The sequence below is a fragment of the Callithrix jacchus genome, chromosome 4 (genome assembly GCF_049354715.1).
Source record: "Callithrix jacchus isolate 240 chromosome 4, calJac240_pri, whole genome shotgun sequence".
Classification (NCBI taxonomy): Eukaryota; Metazoa; Chordata; class Mammalia; order Primates; family Cebidae; genus Callithrix; species Callithrix jacchus.
Window position 1 is genome coordinate 12,442,903 of NC_133505.1, and position 25,458 is coordinate 12,468,360.

Below are 25,458 nucleotides of genomic sequence, written 5' to 3' on the forward strand. Positions count from 1 at the left end.
CCCAAAGAGGTTAATCATGTGCCCAATTACACAGCTGAGTTGGGGTAGAGCTGGAATTGGAGTGCAGTGATCTTGGAAACAAACAAACAAACAAACAAACAAACAAACAAACAAACAGCTAGGTTCTCAGCAAATTGACCAGGGATGCCTCTTACAGAGGACAGGACAATGATAGAATATTGTTAAATCTTTATTAAATCCAAGAAAATACACCAGTATAGATGCTTTGTAGTCCATAAGCGTGATGATTGGCTTCTCACAGTCACGTGAGATACGCTGCCCTCAAACCTTGTTACACCATAAGCACATTACCTGGCTGACATGAAAAGAAAAAACATACACATTATGTATGCTAGTACATACCAGCATAACATCAAATCCGGCAGGAAGATCATTACATGTGAATACTCTCTGGGGCAGGGGGATGGTTCTCAGTAAAATCGTTTTAAAGATATGGTAGGCACAAGCAATTGGGAGACGTTGTCCAATCCTATTTAAAAGTAGAAGTCAGTAGTATGTGGCATATGAAAAATTACAAATTTCTTTTCAGTCTCGAAAACACAAAACATTTGACATCTGTAATACAGATGCAAATTAAAGTCTGGGAAGTATTAGACACATCTTTAAGTCATTCTTTAAAAAAGAAGAAATAAATCTCTAACCAAAAAAAATTAGAGCAGTATTTCAGTTGAGCCTGATTCATATTGCAGTTTTACAGACACTAATGTAATCATACATCGCTTACTATTTTGGCAGCTCATAGATAATAGGGTAAGAGGACACCCGGGAAAGTTAATGTTTCGTGGTGCAAAAAGGTCCAAATTGAGGGATACCAAAAATATTAAGCTATTTGACTTCCTGCTTTTGAGCACTTCCTAATAATGAGGAAGTGTGAATCTAGATGATGAAGTAAGCTAACTGTACTAACTCCTACCCTGACGCTGCAGAAAGAGAAATGAGAAGCAGCCATGCTGTTTTTAATTAGGAACTAAAATCTACTGAAACAATAACAAGACAGTGTTACTTCCCTGCGAAGATGAAATACAACCTTCCCCCGTGTTATCTGCCCAGTGTTGACACACAAACGTGAATTCTGCACTATTAAATGTCATAGCAAAAACTGAATTCTTTTAAACAGCAGTAACCCTCAGCGAAATATTTGCATCCCAATTTTCACCAAATGTTGCTTCTGACTCATTTGTTTCAAGGATTAGCAAGGGTCTGCAGCAAGGTTGAGAAAGCCAGAGAAATAATTGTTTTGAAGGACAGCCTTCAGAAACAAAGCAAGACCAAAGGAAACTGAAGCTGCTCTGAGATGACAAGGCCATTTCTCTACTTCCTGTAAACAAACAAGAGGAAGGAGAAACAGTACAAACATTACTCCTCAGCAAGGCCAGCTTCTGACCACCCTATTTAAAACAGCAGCATCCTCTCAGCCCTGAACTCCTACATAACTTTCTCTGATAGACTATAAGCTCTTAAAAGCAAGAAACATAGCTGGGTTTTGTTTCCTAAACTGATAAATCCTGGTGCCTAGAACCATTCCTGGGACTTAGTTCCTGCTTAATAGATATCTGTTGATTAGATGAACAAACAATGTTATTCTCTGTCATGGAACCCTATAGGAACTCTATTTCCTATCTTTATACCTTAACCAACCAACCGTCGAAGAAAAGTGGCAGTAAAGGCCACAGGTATTGACATCACGTGTCACACTAAAAGGGGCAAGCCCACTCCTGGACATCTATAGGGTTCTTATTAAGTGGAATAAAAAGCATTCAGCATATTGTGAAAACAGAATAAAAGGAGCTATGACAAAGTATAATTTATACCATGTGCTTTGTGGAAAATGAACAAGTACGCAAATGAAAATTCGGTAGATAAAGTAAATTGCTACCTGACTTCTCCATCATTCAAAAGACCTGGTGAGTTTCTTATAGGTGGTACTTAACTACAGAATAAAAAATAAATTTTTCTATTTTGTTCCATAGCTACAGAATAGAAAATAAGTTCCATACCTTGAACCTTAACAGAAAGACTGTTCAACCAATAATTAAATTTCAAACATACATTATACTTACCTAGAACAGGTAAACCTATGATTAACCATTTAAGATACTATTTGAAAATAGATTCAAATATGAAATGCTTTCCAAAGCAGGATCATATCGCAGCAAAGTTTGGCTTCTCAATAATCTGCAGAAATAGATCCTACTTTTATAATTTTTCCCAATGTATTTTCTCACAGAGAAAGCATCAAGGAAAACTTACAGCTGTGCAAAAGATGCACTGGCATTCCTGGAGTGTGGTCATCTTGTCCAGAGACTGCTCACACAGACAGAGTTTGCAAGTGATGAGGGGTGCCGGAGCCAGGTCTCCAGGAGTGGAATTTTCAGCTGTCATGGCGAGATAGTGGAGCCTACCAGCTGAGCTCATCAGACTGTCTTCAACTTTCTTCAGTCTCCTCAATCCCTATAAAAGGTCCAAAGCACAAAATATTATATGGATTGATAAAGCTCTTGTTTAGCCAACACATTAGGAGGCCAGGTGATCAAATTCTCACCCTCAGTTATCCCTAAACTTACAGCGAATACATTTCTGAGAACCACGGGCTAGAGAGCGTGCTACCTTGGCAAGGTGTCCCTGAAGTCCTGAAATTTAAGCTGACCTCACCGTCCTGATTCACATCATATGAGTTACGGAAATTAAAAGACCACTACAGTGAGGCGGGAATGAGGAGATGTTGGTCAAGCTTACAAAGTTCCATTTAGACAAAATGAGTAAGTTCTGGGGAGTCTCATACAGCATGGTGACTAGGGTTAGTAAGAATACATTGTATACTTGAAAATGGCCAACAGTAGATTTTAAATGATCTCACCACAAAAAAAAACAAGAGAAGTGATAATGTTCATTAGCTTGATTTAAGTATTTCACAATGTATATGTGTAGCAAAACACCACACTGTCTACCGCAAATACATATAATTTGTCAGTTATACCTCAATAAAGCTGAGGAGGGGAATACCACTAGAAGCAAACATGTCATTTAGGAGTTGCATCACTACAATCAATTCAACAGACCCAAAAAGTACTTAAAAATAGAATGCCACTCAAAAAGTTAAACAAAGAGGTAACGTATGATCCGGCAATTCCTCTTCTGGGTATATGCTCAAAAGACCGAAAGCAGAATCTCAAAGAGATATTTGTACACCCATGCTCATAGCAACATTCTTCACAATATCCAAATAGTTGAAGTGACCCAAGTGTCCATCAACAGAAGAATGAGGCTCGGCGCAGAGGCTCATGCCAGTAATCCCAGCACTGTGGGACACCAAGGCAGGTGGATCACTTGAGGTCAGGAGTTCAAGACCAGCCTGGGCAACATGATGAAACCACATATCTACTAAAAATACAAAATTAGCCAGGCATGGTGGCACATGTCTGTAATCCCTGCTACTTGGGAGGCTGAGATGGGAAAATCGCTTGAACCTGGGAGGCAGAGGTTTCAAGTTAGCCGTAATTGTGCCACTGCACTCCAGCCTCGGTGACAGAATGAAATTTCGTCTCAAAAAAAAAAAAAGAAAATGAAAACCAAAAAAAAACACAGAAGAATGAACAAAATATGGCATATACATACAATGGAGTAAAAAGAAATAAAATTCTGACACATGTTATAACATGAATGAACCTTGACATCATGTTAACTAAAATAGACCAGACAGAAAATCAAATATTATATAATTCCACTTAGATGAGGTACCTAGAGTAGTCAAATTCTGAAAGACAAAAAGTAGAATACAGGTTACCAGGAGCTGGTGGGAGGGCGAAATGAAGAGCGATTGTAGGTTAATTTTTTCCCTAGAGACAGGGTATCTTTCTGTTGCCCAGGCTCGAGTGCAGTGCCACAATTATAGCTGACTGCAGCCTCGAGCTCCTGGGCTCACATGACCCTCCTGCCTCCACCTCCCAAGTACCTGGGACCACAGGAGGTGGAGACAGGTGCACCTCCTCACCTGGCATGTTCAACGGGTACAGAGTTTCTGCTTGGGATGATGAAATAATTGTTTTCTTCATTTTATAGATTAATTGTGGTACTGAGAAGTTAGGTAATCTGCCAAAGTTCTCAGAGCTTGTACATGGCAGAGCAGAATACAAACCTCAACTTCTGAGGCCACCAAGCCCAGTGCCAGATCCATTACACCAGAGCTGCCTTACGTGGATGTCACATGGACAGATGAAGCTGGGAAAGGGAGGAGGAAGGGGAACGGAAAGAGAAAAAGAGAGTTCAAATCCATGACCACAGCTATCCTTAAGGTCCCTAAAGTACAGGAGCAAAATTTGAGCCGAGGCAGGTGGATCACGAGGTCAGGAGTTCAAGACCAGCCTGGCCAAGATGGTAAAACCTCATCTCTACTAAAAATACAAAAATTAGCTGGGCGTGGTGGCAGGTGCCTGTAATCCCAGCTACTCAGGAGGCTGAGGCAAAGAATTGCTGGAACCTGGGAGGCGGATATTGTAGTGAGCCAAGATTGCGCCACTACACTCCAGCCTGGGTGACAGAGTGAGAACCCGTCTCAAAAAAAGAAAAAATAAATAATAGCAAATACACCTCCCCCTATAAGAACCAAAGTCTTTTCCTCTTAATTTTCAGACAAAAGACATGACATGTATGTCATTAGCTACCTAGTCCCACAATAGCTTAAGTCTCAATATGTAAGAACAAAAGTAATAAAACAAGTAGGTGAAAAACAAATTCAATTAGATGGAAACGGAAAAAAATAAATGAGATATTTGCTTGTCGGTCTGTCCACATTCACTTTAAGTCATACCAAAAAGTCAACAATTACTAACTCTAGCAACCTGGAGCACTTCAGGTTTTTCACCTACTCCCAGTACTCAGTACCAGAAGCCTTGAGTCCAAGTAATTAAAAACCATGTCTTCCACATGTTTCCATGTGTTTCCATTTTTTCTCGGCAAAGGTCCAATAAGGTTCAAGAGAGAGTTTTCTTTTTCCATTAACTACTGAGGAGCAATCAACCAAGAGCAAATTAAATTCAAATAAACCTGCACCTCAAATTCGGGTCTCTTTAGGATGGACACAGGCATAAACATGAATGATTTTACCTCTTCCTTCTTCCCAGTTCATACTTAAACAACTGTCATTAGCTTGCGTCTCCAATACTCCCCAGCTCACAGCACACAGTCCCACCAGCTTCCCCAGCCGCAGTCTTCTCATCTCTATGTTCTTAACACTGCTGCACTGCTTAATTAGCTTTCTTTCAAGAGAAATCCCAAGTAAATCAACAAGAAATGTAGGTAGTAAATGCTTTCAGAGTAGGGGAAAAGGAGAAATGACAGAGACCAGGACCATCCCGCACTCCAAATGTCAAATACACTTAGCCGTTTGGAGAAAGCTGGTGTGAAGAGCCAAGTCTGATGTTCTGACCTCACAAGAGATCTGGGTGCTCTTCAAGAAACCCATGTATTTCTCAGTCTTACTCTTTATTATTTTTTAGGAGACATTTAACAGGCCAAAATTTTAATGTACTCTTGAAAAACAAAGACATAATTGGATACCTCTTAGAAATTAATTGGATACTCTTGAAAGACATATTGGATTACTCTAATACCTCAATTGTTACCCATATTTGAATACCTATAATTGGATATTTCTTAGAAATAGTCTTCTTTTGAAGGTAGAACTAGAAACTGTGGCAATCAAGGCCATGTGAAACATAATTGTCTCTCACTCTAAACAGTACGTAAGTTTGTACTCCTTAAAACTAAGGTGTTACATGCCTATAGGCTATGACGTCAAAGTTATAAAAAATATATGTTATATGTAAAAAATGTTTTCATGATAGAAAAGCCTTTACATAGCAGAGATGCATTTTGTTTAAAAAATTCCAAGCATTCCAAACAGGCAGGACTTGTGACTCAGTGACAGAGGAAAAAAGTTACATATTTCACCTCTTTGAGATGTGAACAATCCAAGATGATTCTTCAAAAAGTGATTTATTTTTCTGTGTACAATACCAATTCTCTAAAGCAATGACTCTCAGATATTTTTCAAGCAATGAGCTTTCCAAAAAACAAAAATCTTAGTCAAATCACCACTGTATAAAACAGATTCAGGTAGACAAGTGTTGGCACCCAACAGTGGGTGTCCAGAGCCAGTCCCCCTTGACCTTCCCCACTCAGTAGCCCCCCAGGCGCCATCACAGAAGCCTAAACCTGCACCACGCACAGATTAAAAACTAACCCGTTAGTTTCTCACTTTGGGCAAAACCAACAATGAATGTTTAAAAAGTGAATGTCATGCAGTGAGCACTTTATAAAAAAAAAAAGAATATCAAACAAGAAATCCTTTCACCATTGGTTCATTGCAAAATGAGCTCTTCAAGCAGTTAATAGGAGACTCTCGAAAGCATCTAATGAATTGCCCCACACTTGTGATGCCTGTCAATGAATGGCTCCAAGGTTTCCTTGTATTTCTTCCCTTGTGTCATTTTAAGATTCACTGGTCTTCATAACATGAAATCCCCAATAGTAGAGTCTCTTGAAGCTCAGAACATTTGATAACACACTCCCAGCTCCTCCTATCCCTCCCATCAGGCCACAACTTCACAGGGGCACAGGCAATTCATACCTACTCCCCTCCAGATTTCAAGAAAAGTCTTCATTCCAGAGAGAGGCTAACTCACTCTTACCGGGTTGTTCAACTTGTTCAGCCTCATACCTCACATTTCTATCAGAAATAAGAAAGTGACTTGAATTACCCACCCTACCACTTGATTTTAAAATGTAACAATTATCATTACTTTTACTGTGATTACAGATGTGACTGTGCCTCTCACTGAGTTTCAAGAACTCCTTGGGAAAAGAATTTTGGCAGAGAATTGTGAGGAACACCTTGGAAAGAAGAGAAATCTGGGCCAGGCATCATGGCTCATGCCTGTAATCCCAACACTCTGGGAGGCCAAGGTGGGTGGCTTGCCTGAGGTCAGGAGTTCAAGACCAGCCTGGGCAACATAATGAAACCCCATCTCTACTAAAATTACAAAAAATTAGCTGGATATGGTAGTGGGTGCCTGTAATCCCAGCTACTCAGGAGGCTGAGGCAGGAAAATCCCTTGAACCAGGGAGCAAAGGTTGTGGTGAGCTGAGATCGGGCTACTACACTCCAGCCTGGGCAACAAGAATGAAACTCCATCTCAAAAAAAAAAAAAAAAAAAAGAAGAGAAATTTGACAACTGCCTTTCAGGTTTAGGCATTTTAAGGTTGGTAGCAGGTATCACTTGCTTACATATACCTAATAATAGAACAAGACAGATTGGCTGGGCCATATAAGGAAGGAAAGCCACGCTAAAGCATCTGAGTTTGCACTGAATTACCAGGAAAGGAGAACCAGCAGCTTTACCTGCTTTATGTGTCTCTCCTACTATGAAGTGTTCATTGTATGAGAAGCAAGTACTATCTGATAGGAAAGAACAGAAAAGTCACCTTTCCCTCATGTGTTTTCATTAGAATTGCCAAAGAAAGAACTACTTCAGCAAGGGATGTATAAGGAATGTTCATATTCTGCTGATGGCCTGAAAAAGGAATCTCAATCTGCTCCAAAAATGCAAAAGATGGGAGAGCCAACATTCAAAGTATTTTTTTTTCTTTCTTTTTTTTTTTTTTTGGCAGGGGGGATGGAGTCTTGATCTGTCACCCATGCTGGAGTGAAGTGATGTGATCTCAGCTCACTGCAACCTCCTCCTCCCAGGTTCAAGTGATTCCCCTGCTTCAGCCTTCCAAGTAGCTGGGATTTCAGGTGCTGCCACCACGCCCAGTTAATTTTTGTGTTTTTAGTAGAGACAGGGTTTCACCATGTTGGCCAGGGTGGTCTTGAACTCCTGACTTCATGTGATCTGCCCACTTCAGCCTCCCAAAGTGCTAGGATTACAGGCATGAACCACCATGCCTGGCCATTCAAAGTTGTGTTTTTGTTTTGTTTTGTTTTGTTTTGTTTTGTTGAGACAGAGTCATGCTCTGTCACCCAGGCTGGAATTGCAATGATGCAATCTCAGCTCACTGCAACCTCCACCTCCCAGGTTCAAGCAATTCTTCTGCCTCAGCCTACCAGGTAGCTGGGACTATAGGCGCGTGCCACCACATGCAGCTAATTTTTGTATTTTTAGCAGAGACAGGGTTGCACTATATTGATCAGGCTGGTCTCAAACTCCTGACCTCGTGATCCACCTGCTTCAGCCTCCCAAAGTGCTAGGATTATAAATAAGCATGACCCACTGTGCTTGGCCATTCAAAGCATTTTTAACCAATGTAGTTTATGTCTGTTTGACTATCCAAAATTAACAGTTATTCCCTTGCCCAAAAAGATAGTGTAACTGGAAAGGATAATGTTTTATTAGGATATTTATCCTAATTATTATTAGGACACTCATTCCTAATTATTTTGGAATTTTTATATCATTATGCAGAAACTTTAAAATTTGGAGAAATTGCTAAAGCACAACTAAAGAGACTAAGAAATAGAATGCTACTAAAATGAACCTACTGGATATTACTGATTTCACAGGATATTAATGTAAATAAAAGTCCAGTTGATCTGCACTGAGGTCTTAATTCCAAGCTATGCTATGATAGTCTAGGAGTTACTCAAGAACATGGAACAAAATAGAAGAGGAGGCATATGAATAGTCTAACGTGTTTATAAGCCCTTGTGAGACATAAAGTCTTCACTGTGATGCAATATTAGATTGCAAGTAGCTGCAATAACAGATATGAATGCATCAATATGGGAGGGAGGTAGCAAAGAAGAAAGTTTTTGGGAAGGGCAGGTGGTGACAAAGAAAAGCTGAAGGGTTGCCTTGTATAATGCAGATAAATTCTCCAGAAGCTAATTTCCTAATAAAGCAGAAAAAAGAGCAGTCATCTAAAGTCGCATCCTTGCCTTGTTAGGAAAGCTCTCCCAATACCAGCTAAGAACACACCAGGCAACCAGTTCCCACTCGACACAATCTGAAAATCAGCATTATGTTGATCTTGGTACTTCTGCCCAATAGAGTGGTTTAGTTAGCTACTGGTTCATGTTCCTAACAGAAACTGTTAGTGACCCAAATGGTACTGACTGAGTCTAGTAAAGTGCTGACCATTATCAGCAATTAGCTGACATTCCACACTAAAGACAATCTAAATACAATGGCAGGTGACCTGCTGACTGGCAGCAGTAGCAAGAACAATGAAGGCGGCCAGGGCTTATGGTAGACCTCCTCTGTGGCCAGTGTTGTAGCTCTACTCTCTGCTTACACCTTCAAGGTCATTCAAGGACAAGATGAACCAGCATACATCCTTCCAATCAGAAAAACAGTTCCAGTGCATCCCCTAAGAGGACATGAACCAATAGAAACACAGGCTGCCCCACTCATAGTCAGGGAAATGCAATTAATGAACATATGGTATATCTATTGATTACTGTTTAAAAGAATAATGCTCAAAGCCAATGAGTGCATACATGGTATCGCACATGAGATACGTTGTCAATACTTGAAAAAATAAAAGAGATTAGAAAATATTCTCTAACACAAGCAAAACCAGGAAATATTTAGGTCTTAGACGTGAGGAAGTACATATTCACCTATTCAGGCTCTGTGAGGTAGCACTGTTATAAAAGCACTGTTTATCACTGTGCCTCCTGTGGCTGGGAAAAGGACTTCTGTTTTCTCTCTACTGCTTCATGACTTAAAGAGCTCAAAAAGCACTTTAGTCTATAATTCCTTAGTTTTAACATCGTCATCTCAACAGTTTCTAGGATGGCAATGAGATCACAACTTTGTAACTTGGAGACTCTTACCTTCTAAAAATGGAGCTGATATGCAAATATATCCCTATTAACCTTTTTTTGTGGGTAAAAAAAAGCAGGCACTTCATCAGGAAGGAGAAGCATCTTAAAGTATCAGCAAGAACTGTTTTCTGAACAGTCTCTTTGCTGTTTGAAATTAGGTTATGGAAAAAGTCCATTACAACTAATTTAGTGATATCTAATATTTTTTCCTGCAAAATGTAAATTGGTGCTGATATGCCAGCACTGTCAACAATATACATGCATTGTGGTAAGCTAACTCCAAATTCTACAGAGGAGAGAACAGCTGGCACATCTAGTTTTAACATCTGCAAAATGCTGCTCCTTTTTCTTAAAAGCATATTTGTTTCTTCTTGCCTTCCTTCCATGTTCTTATTATGCTACAGGGTAAGGCCCAAGAGGTGGAAATCCATTCCTAGTTTTCCTAACAATATAAACTTATCAAAGAAGGTAGGAGTGAATACGAGAATAATAGCTCGATGATATTTTTGGCATGGCAATTTTGCATTCATCATGGTAGCTGCCTCTTCAATATCACCCCTGCGCCTTGCCCACTTCTGTGTTAATCAGTGGTTCCCTGCCTCCCACAATCATTCACACAGCCCTGCAAAATAATTTTCTTCCCTCTGCCTGGCATAACAACAAAGCTCAGAAGCAGGAAGGAACGCCACTTAAAGGCAGGTCAGACAACGATGTAATTAACCGATCAAGGAGAAAAGTGGTATTTCAAACAGCCTTATAGAACAAGAGCCAGGTGGATTTCTCGGGTCAGGACGTTACCAGAAAACCAGACCCGCTAAAGCACAAATATCCAAATCAAAATTTTTTTTTCAAATGAATAAAAGCATGTGCCAATATTACCCCCTCCTGTGAAAGTTAAAAGTTTCATATAGAAATTTTAATTAGAGACAATTTGGAAACCCATTTGGAAGAGGAATCTTCATCCCACCTGAGCAAAGTGCAGCTATAAATCTTTATATGTCTTTGCCAATTAATTTCCTATAATGGGAATTTATCATGAAGGAAACAAAGTCAACATACAAAAATTCTACATATTAGGTGCTAGAGATGTAAAGGTGATTAAACCCAGCTCCTACTTATTATGGGTCAACTAGTTGAGGAAGTTGCCAACAGAGGATTTCATATAATCATATGCAGGAGAATGTGTGGGTTTATGGTTCCAGCCACAAGTCCAACAGAGAGAAATGGGTTGTCTTTTTCTGTCTTCCCAAGAAAAACAAAGAACAAGTTGATGAAGGGCTGGGACTCAAACTCATGACTTCAAAAGAATTAAAAAACAACAGGACATGGCTTTCAAAGCATGCTCCTAATGAATACCACAAGCCATGTGATCAGAAGTATCTCCAGCTATGAATATGAAAAGTATATTTCACTTAGATTGTTGTGTTTTGAATTCAAGAAAGAGATCTGATCATAGATGAGAAGCTCCTCATTCCACGTTGTAGAACCACTGGTTCTACAAATATATAATATTATATTTTTACTCTATTTAATATACAGTTATCCATTTTTTAATAACCACTATGGTATGATGCATTAGGTTCCAAAGTACTCACTGACTAGGTAAATAGCAAATGCTAAAGTTAATAAAACTAAAGCTTTAGTCCAAGACCTCCCACATACACCTAAAGGTAAAAAATGTAAATTACAATATTTATATAAATTAACTTAGGTGTCACATACTCTTCGGTTACTTAATGGTCAAATGGTCAAGGTAACAGTACCAAAAATATTAAGATGATTGAGATGACAAAAATCAAAGTACTTTTTATAATCTGGCAAAGCAACATGAATTAAGAACTATCACTCTAGTCCCAAGTCACTTTCGAGCTTATGAGAATTTCTTCAGGACAGAGACCACCCCTTAGCCATCGCTATATCCCAGCATCTAACACAGCACCTAGCAAACTGTAGTCACTCAGCAATACAGTGGTTAGTTTTTCTGATTGTACAAGGATGAGAGAAAATATTAAAGGCCTGGTTCTCATCTGTATTCACTTCCGGAAATTCACAAGCTGGAAATATTGACAATTTGTAGTAGGTAAGGAGCGTCTGTAAATTAAGGTAGGCACCCCTGAAAGAAATGTTTCAGTATGCAGGAGCAATGGCTACAGATACCTATTCCCCAAAGCCCAAGTGAAAAGCATGAATTGTCTGGCAGCTTGGCCCCTTTCCCACATCCAAAATAATCAGTTGCACAAAGTAGGCTTAGTCCCAAAACCACTCGGACTTTGTTCCTTCACTAACATCTGGGTTCGGCATGATTCCTGACCTCTATCTCAACTGGAGATTTCAAACACTAAGAACTTCACTCACCAAGAAAGTAATGTCATAGAGTCAAAGCCAGGGGAGACACAGAAGGATTAGCAGAAACACTTCGGAGAAAGGATTCTGACATACACGTAAATGTTTCTAAATGTCTAAAATGTTGAAATGACTTTTCAAGAAGGAAATTTTAAGTACTGAATTCTAAAATTCCTCAGATTAAAAATGTTCATATTACTGAAGAGAAAGATGTTTTTCAGGAAGTTAAATGGTCATACCACGTAGATAAATAAAGTAAGCTTTTTCTTTCTGGAGAGTGCATACTTTCTCTCTGCTGTAGAGTTTGGCTCCGAAAGCCTGGTTCATAATTTGAGACCCCAAAACTGATTATTTTAAAAAGACATGTCTTAAGCTGACCTAGTTTGGAAGCCTGAATGCCTTTAAATTGCCAGTGAACTGAAACCATTCATGAGAATGGGGCTTTTGAATGCTGAGAATGTTCTTTGGGGCTCAGCACAAAGATATTTGGCATAGATGACTGTAAATATTTGTAAAACTCTGGGTAAATGGACAGGATTTGACCACACTCAAGACTTACTTCCAGCACAGTAGTGTAGGAGCAAGTTATCTAGGGTGATTGGCTTGGGGTTTTGGGGGCTTTTTTTTTTGGTTGAGTTTTGTTTGTTTTAAATCAAAAGCCAAGCAACCCAATTCTACTCAACATCTTGTTCATGTTCACTATACATATTTACCTTTTTTAAACATCATCAAGACCATTAATTAGTCAGAGACTACTTTTGAAACAGAGGTTTTTCCCTTTCCCACTTTTCCAAGTTCATGCCCACTACAAAAATAAAATAAAAATGCCAATCAAAGTGGTGCAAGGGCAGAGCAGGGGTTGTGTGAAACCATGACCTTGGTCTACAAGTGGCCTTGAGGATCTGCTCTAGGTTTTTCTCCCCCTTAAGATAGTTCTAGAAATATTTAAGGCACTGTTACCCATGAAAAGGACCCGGGTTGTGAAGGAAAGATAAACTAAGGAGAAGGAGAGACTCACAGAGGGATTACATGTGAAAGGGACCAGGAGGCTCATTTCAGTGAAAGCTACAGCAGCCAGATTCTCTAATTAGCCAGCAACTCGGGACTGGCTAGGTTTCTTTCGCCTCTTACCCACACCCTAAAAACTGAGTCATCCCAAAGTTCATTTATTTTGCTTCTGGGCACGGACACCCCCTAATCTGCTTCTTCAGAAATGGTAGATACATTGTCATTTAATTCATACCTCTCAATGTTCAAATAAATGTCCAGAAATGCCAGATCAGAAGAGCAGAGATAGTCCTGTTAAGAACTCAGAGCTAATGTTTTGATAAGATACATGTGGCAGAAAGCAGCAAGAAACCTACAGTCTATTAGGGGAAAATGAAGAAAGAACATTTCCCAGAGGAAGGAATTAATTTCTGGGAAATCTGAATGTGAAGAGTATATATGCATGAGCATATATACTTAGACCACGATTCTTGAAACTCACAAGAAAAACAAAAGGTGTTCTAGAAAGAATAAGCAAAAGATACCTTTTCCCTGTAGAACCGGCAATCAGTTTCATTTTTACTTAAATTTGAGAATGGCTCTTACAGAACCAGAGTTTCAATCTGTTTCAACAGCGATTACCTGATAAATTAAGCACTATAATGCATAACCCGAGATTATGACAACTTTTGGTCTCCCTTAAGACCTAGGGAGAGGTCTGGTCTAATCTGGGATTCTACAATACATTCTATTACAGAAGTTGTTTTATTAGAAATCAAACTACTTTCCTTTTACAAAGGCATCCTTTTTTTTTTTTTTTAAGTTAACAGGTGTTTAGGCATTCAGAATGAATTCAGTTCTGTATGCTTTGAGCGCTAGAGACAGAAAATGGAAAAATCACGGTGTCACAGTTAGTCTCCCGTCCTTTTCCCTTAATCCAGCAACACCATCCCGGTCTTGCAACGCCTTTTAAAAGCTCGCTAAACCTACCTGGCAGGAGACCTGCGTTCCTCCGCGCCGGGCTTCTCAGTAGCCTCCCGCGCGCTCACCGCCAGTCCGGGCTGCTGGCACACGGGGCAGGAGGAGCTCTTTCATTCTCTCCGCCTTTCCTCCGTGCTCTGCGGCTGACAGCTTTACACTTTGCAAGATTGCAACAGGACTCGCGCTCCCAGACCTACGGGTCGGGAGGAGGAGGAGGTCCCGACCGCCTCCTGGCCTTGACTGGCAGCTGCGATGCCCGGGGACGCTGCAGCGCGAGCGTGGGGCACAGCTCGCCAGCAGCAGCGGCGGCAGCAGCGCGTTTATTTATACAGGAAGCTCAGGCGCCGCACTTCCTACTTCCCATCTGGGTCATACTTGAGCTGCAGGTGATGGCCTCAACCCTAAACCAACCCGGGCGTGCTGCACCGACTCTGCTACTTGTCAGGATCTCTCTCTTGTTCTCCTGGGACCGCTGCCGCAGGAATCCAGAGCAGGGGGTGCAGGCAGCTGTCCCTGGCGCCCTTCTCCTGCCCAGTGACAGCTCACCTCTTGGCCTTCACCACCTGCTACCTCTCTGTCTGTACATATCCTCACAGGCCACCCTTCTTCATTTTCTCTTTCCTTCCCAGCTCTTTAAATCTCTTCTATTTCTAACAGCCCAGACCTGGCTTCCCAAGTGGCAGACAACTGTTTTAGAGAAACACTTCCCATGCACATCTCACCAAAAAAACAGCTTGTACCTAACTTGCCCTTTTGCATCTAATAATGAAATTAGAATGCAGGTAAACCCAATCAGGAAGAATCTCGTTTTACCTCATAAAATAAAGACACTTCTCGATGAAACAATGATTTCACTTGAAGTGCTTTGTAACTTAACTGGTTGTACCTTCAATTAAACAAAAAATGTAACAAAATAATCCGGAAGCTGTGAGGTGTTATGAAGTGCCTCCTTGCTCCAAAACCACAGACATTTCATTTGTGTGGCATTCATAATGAATTGCGCATACCTACTCACTCCCCACAGCCCCCATAGATCACAATCACCTAAGTCTGCTGAACATTGCAATTTAGGAATGTCGCTCTGACACAGGAATCTGTGTTCACTCTGCAACCTCTTGCTACTTCTGCAACCACTCTCAGGAATGTGCTTCCAAAAAGGAAGGGACTCCTAGGCCCTTTGTGGAAAGGATCTGTGCGTGCCAACAGGCACCGTTCCAAACAACACAAGCAATTACTGCTTCTCAGCGTTCCAAGTTGAAGAAAACCTCTAGGTCAAAGCAAACTGTGGAAGAAAACAGTGTCTCTACATGTGCCATGCTAGGGCAGGCAGGAGGACCAGCTCACTAGTGGGGGAGGAAGAGAGAAAGGACAGAGGCAGTAAGATGGTAAGAGAACCCACAGTAGAATATTTGAGCTTGAAAAATCCTCCTAGCTATTTTAGCAAATAACCTGATTCTAAAGATAAGGAAACTGGGCTGGGCACAGTGGCTCATGCCTGTAATCCCAGCACTTTGGGAATGCCGAGGTCAGCAGATAACCTGAGTTTGAGACCAGCCTGGCCAACATGTGGAACCCTGTCTCTACTAAAAATACAAAAAATTAGCCGGGCGTGGTGGCAGGCACCTATAATCCCAGCTACTTGGGAGGCTGAGGCAGGAGAATCACCTGAACCTGGGAGGTGAAGGTTCCAGTGAGCCATGATTGCACCATTGCACTCCAGGCTGGGTAAGAAGATCAAAACTCTTGTCTCAAAAAAAAAAAAAAAAAAAAAGATAAGGAAACTGATGTCCAGGGAGATTTAAGAGATTGGCCCAAACCACACAGGGGTTTAGCTAGAATGAGAGCTAAATCTGAGTTATATGAGGAAGGTAAATGTTAACGAAAACCATCCCAAAGGATGTCCAACCTTTAGATTTAGCAATGGCTTGGGTTCTCAGATAATCTATCGCAAGGAATTTTCTTGGTATAGCGACCATTTTTGGTGGACAGGAACTAGGAAAGATAAAGCACCCCCTAAGAGGTTAGTTTTTTCATTGGTGTTGATGCAAATCTTCTGAGCCTTAAACCTAAGTTCAATACAGAGTCTACTTTTCAAATTACCATTCATAAATTATAATTTCTTGCTAACAGGATAAGGGAAGAAGCTGCTGCCAATATGACTGAGAACGTAGGTTCAGTACTAGACGTGCTGCCTGTTATCCCAAATATTTTGCACAACTGAGTAACATCACCACTGATTATTTTCAACCATGGAACTATGCACATTTTTTTAAATTGCAGTCAAAACTTAGTAAGACTAAATAAACATGTCAAATGCTACCATATTATGTTAACGAACTCTCTCATATCTTCCTAAGTAGTCTTCAGTGTAAATGAATATTCATTCTCTGGAGCATTTATTGATCTCCTCCCAGACAAGCTGCTAGGTGCTACTAAGATAATGGTATTAGACATGGTCTCCCTGTGCTCAAACACCTCTCAGTCCAGGGAAGGAGTCAGACAAGCAAATCAATTATCAGGGTACTGACAGTTGTACCCAATGTTTGAGTGATCATAATGTGTGATATGATAGACTTACACATGTGGTATTGGGAGCACAGAGAAGAAGAATTTAACTAAAGGAAAGGAGTTGATGAAAAGAATCAAGTCTTCTCTGAGAAGGTGATTATATTAATCTATTCTCACATTGCTATAAAGAAATAACTGAAACTAGGTAATGTATAAAGAAAAGAGGTTTGACTGGCTCATGGTTCTACAGCTGCACAGGAAGCATGGCTGGGGAGTCCTCAGGGAGACTACAATCATAGTAGAAGGCGAAGGGGAAGCAGGCACACATGTCTTACGTGGCTGGAGCAGAAGTAAGGGTGAGGGGGAAATGCCACACACCTTTAAATAATTAGGCCTCTCAAGAACTTACTGTCACAAAAAAACAGCACCAGGAGATGGTGCTAAACCATTTATGAGAACTCTGTCCCTATGGTCCAATGACCTCCCACCAGGCCCCACCTCCAACATCGGGGATCACAATTCAACATGAGATTTGGCTGGGGACACAGATCCAGACCATGTCAGTGATTTAAATCTGAGTCTTCAAGTAGCCCAATGGGGTGGCGGAGAAGGGTAATCAGGCCAAGCAAACAGCCAAAACGAAGGCTTAGACATGACACTCTAGGTGACGCTTTTCATAATTCGAACAGAGCTGACAGATCCAGAATAAACGAGTGAGGGAGGGTCTGAGCTAATGCAGTTATGTAATAGACCCGAAACAACTGCCTTGCAAAGGAAGGGAACCAATGGAGAGAGATTTCAGAAACAGAGGTGATGGAATTTGGTATCTGATCGGATATTATATTAGTCCTTTATCACAGTGTTATAAAGAAATACCTGAAACTGGGTAATTTATAAAGAAAAGAGATTTAATTGGCTCACAGTTCTGCAGGCTTTATAGGAAGCATGATGATGGCATCTGCTTGGCCTCTCGGGAGGCCTGTCACATGGCCAAAGTAGGTGCAAGAGAGTGAGTTGGGGGTGGTGCTACACACCTTTTTTTTTTTTTAAGATGAAATCTTGCTTTGTCACCCAGGCTGGAGTGCAGTGGCGCAATCTTGGCTCGCTGCCTCCCACGTTCAAGTGATTCTCCTGCCTCAGCCTCCTGAGTAGCTGGGACTACAGGTGCGTGTCTCCATTCCTGGCTATTTTTTTCTTTTTTGTATTTTTGGTAGAGATGGGGTTTCACTGTGTTAGCCAGGATGGTCTTGATCTCTTGACCTCGTGATCTGCCCGCCTCATCCTCTCAAAATGCTGAGATTACAGGCATGAGCCACCGCACCCAGCTGCTACACACCTTTAAATGACCAGATCTCAAAAGAACTCACTCACTATCCCCAGGACACTACCTAGAGGGATGGTGCTAAACCATTCACGAAAAATTTGCCCCCATGATGTGATCACTCCCTACCAAGCCCCACCTCCAACAATGAGGATTACGTTTCAATATGAGATTGGAGCGGGGGGACACACATCCAAACTCTATCAGATGTAGGGGGATAAGAGAGAAAGAATAGCCCTAACTGCTGGCACTACTAAGAGAGGGGAATAAAAGAGAAGTGGTGGTAAGGAAATCATGATAATTCAAATAAAAGCCTATAGAATCTGAGGTGCCTCTGGGGCATACTGGAAGAACTGACCAGTAGGCTATCAACAGAGAGAGATCTAGCGTGGAGAGTCATTTGGGAATTGCCATCATTTAGGCAGTGCCCATAGATGAGATTACCCAAAGCTAAGAAAACCCACATGCTATAGAGGGGAGCTGAGACTTTGGATCTAGGCAAACTCCACTACCCACTCATTATTATGTAACCTTAATGACGTTATTTAAGAGACCCGAAACTCAGTTTTCTCATCTATAAAATAGGAATGATGACATTCATCTCATAGGCTGTTGTGAGGGTAAAAGTGGTTTTTTAAGTAGCTACCATAGTACCTGATACACGGAAATGCCTGATGGGCCAGGGATGGTGGTTGGGGTGGAGGCCGTGACTGCAGCTCCCGGAACTGTGCACTGCGCAACCTGCTCAGCTGTACACCATGGCCCTGGCCTGATACACAGTAGGAACTCAGTCGGTGTTATTTACCTAAGAAAGGGAAAGGGGAAGGGAACGAAAGGGTTAAAAGAGAGAACCCAAAAGAACATCAGTATTAAAGAGTAGGTAAAAGGGGAGCCCTCAAATAAGTCTAAGAAAAAAATGCTTCTTTTATACTACAAAAATAAAGGTAGGCCAGGAGCAGTGGCTCACACCTGTAATCCTAGCACTTTTGGGAGGATCACTTGAGCCCAGGTGTTCAAGGTCAACCTGAGCACCTGTGATAGTGAGACCCTGTCTCTACAAACCATAATAAATAAATTAACCAGACATGGTGGCACATACCTGTAGTCCCAGCTACCCAGGAGGCTGAGGCAGGAGGATCACTTGAACCCAGGAGGTTGAGGCTGCTGTGAGCCATAATCATACCACTGCACTCCAGCCTAAGCAAGAGCAAGAGCCTGTCTCAAATAAATAAATAAATTAAAAAAATAAATAAATAAATGTAACATTTGATATTTTAAATTGAGATGTAAAATCCACACACTACAATCTATAAAAATATTTTTTAACTTTCTGAGCAATGACATATTACAAATTGTTCACCAGAGATTGCAATCATGTTGACCTTCATCATAACAGGGAATTATTTCCTAATCTGAATTCCAGAACTTTGTTTAAAAAAGCATACAAAGTTTTAACATTAACAGTAAGCCATCCAAATTGTATCAATTGCTGGCCAGGCAAGGTGGCTCATGCCTGTAATCCTAGCACCTTGGGAGGCCAAGGCGGGTGGATCACTTGAGGTCAGGAGTTCAAGACCAGCCTGGTCAACATGGTGAAACCCCATCTCTACTAAAAATACAAAAATTAGCCAGGCATGGTGGCATATGCCTGTAATTCCAGCTACTCAGGAGGCTGAGGCAGGAGAATTGTATGAACCCAGGAGGCGGAGGTTGCAGTGAGTCGAGATCACATACCACTGCTATCCAGCCTGGGCAACAGAGTGAGATTGTCTCAAAAAAAAAAAAATTGTATTAACTGATAATATACCTAAAGTAATATAAAGCCAATCAAAATAAATCTAAAACATACTTAAAGTTTCCCCTGCATGTGCAGCCGAAAAATAAATATAATTACTAGATTCTATATATATGTAAGATACTGAAATAATATATATCATACTGCAAAATATGTAATATATAATAGGTATATATTATAAAATGCATTATACCCCTACATAAGAACAGAATCAACAAGTAGAATTTCTTCTTTGGAAAATTATTCTCTTTAATTAATAAACAAAGGTCTGGAGTTGTTCTTCATATTATCCTTCTATTCTACCTTAGTACCTATGTAAGAAACACGTATCTTAGACTTTATATCTTCATTACATGCTGTGGTTAAAACATAATTTTTTAAAATGGTTTGTTCAGTCTTAATAACTCAGATGTCAGAATCCAAGTATTGGGAAACCAGCTTCTGCAATAGATGCAAATCTCTCTCCACAGGGACAGATATAAGGCAAAGGTCATGATGCCCTGCCACTGACAGTTTGGTCATTTCTCATTTCCAAACAGCTACAATTTCATCTGCATTTTTCTATTCTAATGGGTGGGCTTTTTTCTTTCAGCATTTGCTGAATGTTTTGCATATAGAACTAAGAGTAAGATAATACAAAATAAGGCTATTACAAAATAATATGATACGAACTATGCCAGAGATATATTCAGGGTAGCATGACAGTCAAAGAACAGAAATCAAAGTGAAACTGTGAACAGAGGACATCGTCCAGTGACATACACACATAAAGGACATACATCCAGTTGTGTAGTATTATAACATAAGTTTCACAAAATTTGAGACATGTCATCTTGGTTCTGTCATACTTAACAAGAAGCATCTCAACCCCTTACAGAGCAAGTCAAAACCAACTGGTATCCAGCAAGAAAAAACAGAATCATCTCCAACTGCCATTGCCATTATTAGACATGAGAGCCCATCATGACTCAGGATAGAGAGCTGAATGAGAGAGCAAGACCACATCTAGGACTCTCATATCCTGTATAACACCACTGGCAAGCTGGGGTTAAGGACCAATGAGAACACGGAGGTCAGCACCTCACTTTCTCCAGAAAAAAAAAAATGGCTCTGCACTAGCCCTGAATTAAAATTCTCCACTAGAGAGTCAGATGAAATTGTCTTGATAATCCTTATGTTTGTAAGTTTTATAGTAATCCTGCTATTCCTGCCACTTCCAAATTCCTGCATAAGACAATCAATTTTGGAAAAAAAAATCCCCAGTGTTCCCACAGTCATCACGAGAGCCAATGTATTAACTAGTTTACAGGAAATGAAGTACTTGGTACTGTACATCTGCATCCAACATTGATACAGAGGACTGCCCTGAATTAAGATTCAAATTATTTCTTGGCCTCACAGATGGGGAATTCAATTCTTGGAATTCAGACTCCACCCTACAGAGACCAAATTACTCACAGATAGGAATATTATAGATGTTAATCTTCCAGCAGGACTTTATTTTGAAAGCACCTTAAAAACTTGTTTTCTCTAAGACAGAAATGTCATGCCCTTCTTTTCCCCACCTTCTCCTTTCCCCCATCTCCTCCCTCTTCCTGCAAAATGGTGAATCACCAAGTCCCCCGTGAAACCAGGAACCAGACAAGAGTTAACAAACACTACCATCTGCAACAGGTCAAAGAAACAAAAGTGAAGGCATGGAAACCAGGATGGATGGAGTATGGAGAGGAGCAGAGAACCGCTGCATGGGGAAATAAATACAGGTGTATATTTTAGAAATGTCTTAAGCAGAATCACAGAAGAACAGGGGAGGGACCTTGTCCTGGATCCTTCAGGAGAAATATCCCCCATGCTGGCAAAGTCTATTTCCCTTCTACAGTTACCACTGGGCACCTGCAGTCCTCCATATCCTCTTCAGAATTTGTCTCAAGAGGGTTGGCTGTTGTTTCAATACATCTCCCTATAGCGCATGCTACGGGACAGCCCTCAAAAAACATCTCGTGCCCTCCCCATTCATGTTCTCATCCAATGAGAGGAGTGCTTTTAAAAAAAAAAAAAAGAAGAAGCATCTCCTGGTCTTAACTAGTGCAGCAACAACCACAAACTCTGGGTGCCACCACGTTTACATCTCCAACAAAATGGAACCTTGGAGAGGTCCTTCTTACACATCAGCAGTCCTAAAATAGATCCTGCTCATTCCCCTGGAGAGGAGTCACATTCAGATTAAACACATGACCATGGGTTTGAATAAGCAATTGTCACAGTCATGTGATGTGTCTTTGCAAAGAGCCTTATTCTAGGGTCAAGAAGGTAACTTTTACACACTTATGATGCCTGACCAACAAAACTATGCTAGTCTCATGAAAGTCACCATGTCCCTAGATACCAGAAATTATCTCAGAAGGCCAACAGTGAAGAAAGCACCTTCTTGCCCAGGGTCCTCTCCATGCCCTGCACAGTCTTTTGTTCCCTCCTCCGACCCAGCTTCCTGTATTCCTCTTCCGTGGCACTTACCAAGCATTCTCATTGTTCACATGCCCATCTTCTTCAGCAGTCCTGCAAAAAGAGTATCATATTTTTTTTTCACTTTCTATTCACATCAGCTCCTCACTCACCTCTGTACCTAGGGGGTCTTCTAACAGTTTGCCTTTTTCTCTGTGCTCTTTCACCAGACTATCTATGATACACACACACACACACACACACACACACACAATCTTAGCTCTGTGAATCATCTGTTTATTCTGTTTGTCCATTTTGCTTTAGAATAGCTTATATTTTTTCCTGTCAACTTATAAGAGCTCTTTGTAAATTATACTTAATGCACTTTTCCTGCAGTATATTTTACAAATACTTTTTCCAGCTGATGTCTGTTGATTTAACCTTACTGCTGCCAAATAATGGGTTTTCACTGCATATATCTGATATGTACTCCTTCTAAGGTTTCCATTCTTTAAAAGGCTTCCCAAGCTTTAGCTTGTACATATGTGCTTTTCTAGATTTCCCTGTGAAAGGGTTGTTTTTAAATTTGTTTTTCATCCATCAGGGAATTAACTTTATATCATTTATGATGAGTCCTGTTGTATTTTAACAAAATAGAGAACTACCTATGCCAGAATAATTTGTTAACTCACAATTTTTCCAATGAATTGGACTACAATGTGTACCACATATTATCCGTATTCTGATTTATCTATTCCAAAGCATCTATTTTTGAATCTATTCTGTTCTAATGTTTGTGTATTGCTAGGCCAGTACTATCTTGACTATAGTAACTTTATAGTATTCATTTTTGTTGTTGTTGTTGAGACAGAGTTTTGCTCTTATTGCCCAGGCTGGAGTGCAATGGCACAATCTCGGCTCAACGCAACATCTGACTCCTCGGTTCAAGTGATTCTCCTGTCTCAGCCTCCCAAGTAGCTGGGATTACAGACATGAGCCACCATGTCCAGCTAATTTTGTATTTTTAGTAGAGACAGGGTTTCTCCATGTTGATCAGGCTGGTCTTGAACTCCCAACCTCAGATGATTTGCCAGCCTCAGCCTCCCAAAGTGCTGGGATTACAGACATGAGCTACCATGCCCAACCAACTTGACAGTAATCTTATTTTTCATACTTTTCTTGAATACAGCATTTGATAATATAAAGCTTTATAGTCATTTTATATAATTTTGAAAACTAAGTTGCTATTCTATTCTGAATTGCAAGAACTTTATATAATATGCATATTTTCAGTTTCATCATATCATTTAAGGAACACATATCCCCATTTATTAGTGTTCATTGGTAAAACAGAAGATTTCAGTTCATATATTTATCTTGCATCCAGCCATTTTCCCAAGTATTTTACTAATTCTACTAGAGTGGCTTTTGAAATTTAGTCTCACATTTGGTGATATGTGCACAATCATGTCAGTAGTAACAAAAAAAGATGTTTTTATTTTTTATTTTCCAGCAAATATATCAACAACACAACTTCCTATTTGTTGCGTTTATGAGAACACAAAAGGTAATAATAAATTAAAAAAAACTGATCACAGGCTTTACTATCTAGATTCTTATGTAATTGGTTTTAGTATTTCATCATTTATAATGAAGCATCCTAGTTTGTTCTCAGTCTTTATTACAATTAAGCAGTTTCCTTCTATTCCTCTTTAAGAGTTTTCTTAGGAATAGTTCTAACTATATCAGATGGCTTTCAGTGACCATTGATATAATCATAAGTTACTCATCTTTTATAGTTTTTATATAATAGACTAAGTGGCTGGATTTTCTGATATGAAACCACATTCATATTCCTGGAATAATACCGTCTTGATCACAGTATAATTATCCTATACTAGTATTCAAGATATGCTGGCTTCACAAAGTGAACTGGAGGAACACTATTTTTTTCTATGTTCTGGGAGAGGTTAAATAACATTGTCATTATCTCACTTTTAAAGACAGAATGACCATAAATTTCTCATTCAAACCAGGACACTGTGACAATGAAAGAAGATGCTAATAAATAATGGAAATGATAAAAAGTTTAAATATACAAAGAGATGGGGTCTCATTCTGTTGCCCAGTATGAAGTACTGTGGTATAATTATAGCTCACTGCAGCCTTGAACTCCTGGCCTTGAACAATCCTCCAGACTTGGCCTCCCAAGTAGCTAGGACTAGAGGCACATGCCACTATGCCCAGCTAATTTTTTAAATTTTTTGTAGAGATGGGGTCTCACTATATTACCCAGGCTGGTCTCAAGCAATACTCCCACCTCAACCTCCTAAAGCACTGGGATTACAGGCATGAGCCACCACACCCAATCTAAAACATTTTTATACTGATTAATGTTCATATTAAAAATATAACAAGGTGCCAGGTGTGGTGGCTCATGCCTGTAATCCCAGCACTTTGGGGGGCGAAGGTGGGCAGATCACCTGAGGTCAGGAGTTCCAATGTGGGGAAACCCCATCTCTACTAAAAATACAAAAATTATTCCAGCACAGTGGCATGCACCTGTAATCCTAGATACTTGGGAGGCTGAGGCTCATGAATCACTTGAACCCGGGAGGCAGAGGTTGCAGTGAGCCTAGATGGCGCCACTGTACTCCAGCCTGGGTGACAACACAAGACTCCTCAAAAAAAAAAAAATATATATATATATATATACATATATTATATGTATTTTATATATTATATATTCATATATAATATTATATATAAAAATATATAATTATATATATTATATATATATAACAAGGTAAATTATTCTTGGCATTATTCAGATACTTGTATCAGTTCATCACTAATACTGACTCACTACTATTTTTATGAAGAATGTTATATTTTCAATATAATATCTTTCCTTTTTTAATTTTTATTTTTTAGAGACAGGATCCCCCTCTATTGTCCAGGCTGGAGTACAGTAACAAGATAGCTCAGTGCAGCCTCAAACTCCTGGGCTCAAGAGATCCTCCCATCTCAGCCCCCAGAGTAAATAGAAGTATGATCAAATGCCACCATGCCTAGATAATTTTTGAATCGTTTTGTTGTTGTTGTTGTCTTGTTTTTTAAGAGATGAGGTCTCACTATGTTGCCCAGGTTGGTCTTGAACTTCTGGCCTTACACAGTGGTTCTCTCACTTTGGCCTCCCAAAGTGTTGGGATTACAGGCATGAGCCACTGCACC

At 40.2% G+C, this 25,458-nt stretch overlaps 1 protein-coding gene and 1 non-coding gene across 14 annotated transcripts in view; one reads left to right on the top strand and one right to left on the bottom strand.

Annotated features, from left to right (window-relative positions):
• The window catches only part of RNF144B (ring finger protein 144B), a 199,771-nt gene that overhangs the window by 72,684 nt on the left and 101,629 nt on the right, over positions 1–25,458 (bottom strand). For 8 of the 13 annotated variants that reach the window (XM_078368255.1, XM_078368253.1, XM_054254779.2 and 5 more), the window contains 5 exons: positions 22,297–22,338; positions 19,087–19,202; positions 18,642–18,792; positions 4,157–4,239; positions 2,272–2,472 (listed from right to left, as the gene is read on the bottom strand). In XM_078368255.1, the coding sequence (XP_078224381.1) occupies positions 2,272–2,472; positions 4,157–4,195 (240 nt within the window). In that variant the 5' untranslated portion in view covers positions 4,196–4,239; positions 18,642–18,792; positions 19,087–19,202; positions 22,297–22,338. Of the gene's footprint in view, positions 1–2,271; positions 2,473–4,156; positions 4,240–14,167; positions 14,457–18,641; positions 18,793–19,086; positions 19,203–22,296; positions 22,339–25,458 lie in introns of those variants that run through there. The other 5 variants (XM_078368257.1, XM_035297367.3, XM_078368258.1 and 2 more) reach the window with 2 other exon arrangements.
• LOC118153396 (small nucleolar RNA U13) lies at positions 222–322 on the top strand. Its single transcript, XR_004742634.1, has one exon. It is a non-coding gene; the product is annotated as a small nucleolar RNA U13 (small nucleolar RNA).